General features: G+C 34.2%; 1 protein-coding gene across 1 annotated transcript in view; it reads right to left on the minus strand.

Moving 5' to 3' along the window:
• Window positions 1–568: 568 nt before the first annotated feature.
• ADSS (adenylosuccinate synthase) overlaps window positions 569–2577 on the minus strand; it is a 44741-nt gene continuing 42732 nt past the window's right edge. The window contains exon 13 of the mRNA XM_012644387.1: window positions 569–1718. Coding sequence (XP_012499841.1) covers window positions 1666–1718 — 53 coding nt within the window. The 3' untranslated portion in view covers window positions 569–1665. The remainder of the gene's footprint in view (window positions 1719–2577) is intronic.

Raw genomic sequence — 2577 nt, forward strand, 5'->3', positions numbered from 1 at the left:
TTTTTTTTTTGGTAGAGATAGGATCTCACTGTGTTGTCCAGGCTGGTCTTGAACTCCTGGCCGCAAACGATCCTCCCACCTCAGCCTCCCGAAGTGCTGGGATTATAGGTGTGAGCCACTGTGCCCAACAAGAATGGGTTTTTAATATCTGCTTCTGAACCATAATTAAAAATAGATTTCAATAATGCGAAGCTTACAGTGAAGATAAGAATGTGAACTTTAAAAGCCCATTCAATTTCTATTAGAATAGAAATTATTTATTACACAGTAAATATAAATTATTTTTACATATAGATCATTATTGATCAGTAGTGAGCTTGTAGGATCAACTGTATTATTGTTTTTTACTTATTGAGCCCACCAAGGCTGCTCCCATTTTAGAATTTTTCTTGAGCCAAGTACTAATAAAAATATATAGTGAAGATAAAAGATATTTAGAGCCTTTGAAAGATTCTATTTTTGATCTCTCCCTACCTTATCCCCACACACTGCAGAGATGAAGCTCCTTCCTATATAATAGTATGACTATTACTTCTCTTATCAGAACAAAAACACAATACACAAAGCATACTAGAAATATTTGGTTCTTTTTAATCAGCTATTGATGGTATAATAAAATAAATTTAAATTATAAACATTTAAAATAGTTCATTGAAGGGTAATCTACAACATAATATGTTAAGCCTAATTGTCAGAATAATATCTTTTTTTTTTTCAGGAAAGCAGAAATAAAGGCATGATTGAAATTATGGCCAACAACTTGGGTTCATCTGGAAACTTATAGATGATTTTGTAGGCATGTTGGCAGGCACAATGTTGAGAAAGTAATCCGCTAGATTTAGAAATAATAGTAAGATTAAAAAGAAAAGATACATATTTCAGAGGTAATGTCTGGAATTAAAGAAAAATCCACCAAATATCACAACAGATCTTTTAATGACTAATTACTTTTAACATTAAGATTGTTGTTTTGGGGAACATCTTTTCTCTTTGAACATTTAATTACATGTCCAATGTATTAAATAATTTACAGAGAGAAATAAGTTCTGTGTTCTGTACAAATTAAAGGACCCATGAATATAACCCCCTTCTCTCCCTCCCCCGCCGAAGCTCAATTTTGCAATGGTCTCAGCAGAAAATAAACAGTCCACAATTTAAACAGAATTTATAGCATTACGAAAGTTTACAGAACCCCTATCTTTTCATCATTTTTCTAACAACAAAGAGTACAATGACAGAATTGAATGATCAGAATGTAAAAATATATGTGCAAAACTGCATTAATCATTCTTATCAGCTATTACAATAGGGGTAAAACCTAAAAACACACAATGACAATAATGAAGAAAAACTACATTAAAAGTAATTCTATTTTAGATTTGAAACAACATGGATGAGCCTATTACTAAACATTAACAGAAAGTGTGGCACCATGCGCAGCAGGAGCAACAAATGATTTGGCAGTCATGCCAGACGGGGAAAAGCCGACGTTGGAATATGCCAAAGTTCACCTCCACAAGAGCCATCCATTAAGACTGGAAACCACTGTAGGGCTTAAAACTCACTTCAATGTCTTTATTCTTGAATTTGCAGGTCAAAAATGAAATATTTAAGGAAGTCTTTTCCCTCCCTCTCAGGGAGTGTTTCTTACGTTACTAGCAATCTTCAAAAGAGTTGAATCATAGACTCTCTGGATTTACCCACACCGATCCATTTAACTAGAACAGAACAAAAAGAATAAGAATAGCATTAATTCATTTATAATTTTCAATTTTGGGGATTAAGATAGGTGGTTCCCCACTTTTTTTAGCATCACCATTTAACTTTTCCCCGTGTGCCTTTTTGCTGTTTTCTATTCTGTTAGAAGACTCTGCCTATTTCTAAACAGAATGTGCAAACAAGGTCTAAAACAGAGTAGTTTGCCTTACTGTTCCCTGTTTTAATTGCACGTTTTCAATTTCCTAATTCCTAATGACTAGAATACTAAAATATTGGCCCAAACAACCAGAGACCTAAACAGCCTTTGATCAAATTCTTGATAACTAGGAAAGATAAGTTTCTTTGATAAGTGGATAATGCTTAGAGGATACTGAAATGTCTATGTAACTTTTAAACCTCAAAAAGTTAGAAATATTTAGAAGAGAGTATGATTTGAATTTGTGTAGCCTTAGAAATTGCCCACTACACCAGTCTATGGGAATCTAATAACCCATACCACATGGTTTTAGATTATTTACAGAATTACTGTGTTCCATAAGGTACTGTTAAGATCAAGCTTTATGGTATTTTACAGAGGTCTTTGTTAGACTCACTGCTGTTTATATTTCAAAAAATATTGATTAAGAGCAATAAGCAAACATGCTTACTAAATTTGACATCAACTTGGGAGGGGCAGCGAACAATTTAGAAAACATAAGTCATGTTTGAGACTGGGCATGGTGGCTCATGCCTGTAATCCTAGCACTCTGGGAGGCCGAGGTGGGTGGATTGCTCAAAGTCAGGAGTTCGAGACCAGCCTGAGCAAGAGCGAGACCCTATCTCTGCTAAAAAAACAAAGAAATTAGCTGGACAACTAAA

Source organism: Propithecus coquereli, unplaced genomic scaffold, assembly GCF_000956105.1.
Source record: "Propithecus coquereli isolate 6110/MARCELLA unplaced genomic scaffold, Pcoq_1.0 Scaffold210, whole genome shotgun sequence".
In the NCBI taxonomy this organism is placed as follows: domain Eukaryota; kingdom Metazoa; phylum Chordata; class Mammalia; order Primates; family Indriidae; genus Propithecus; species Propithecus coquereli.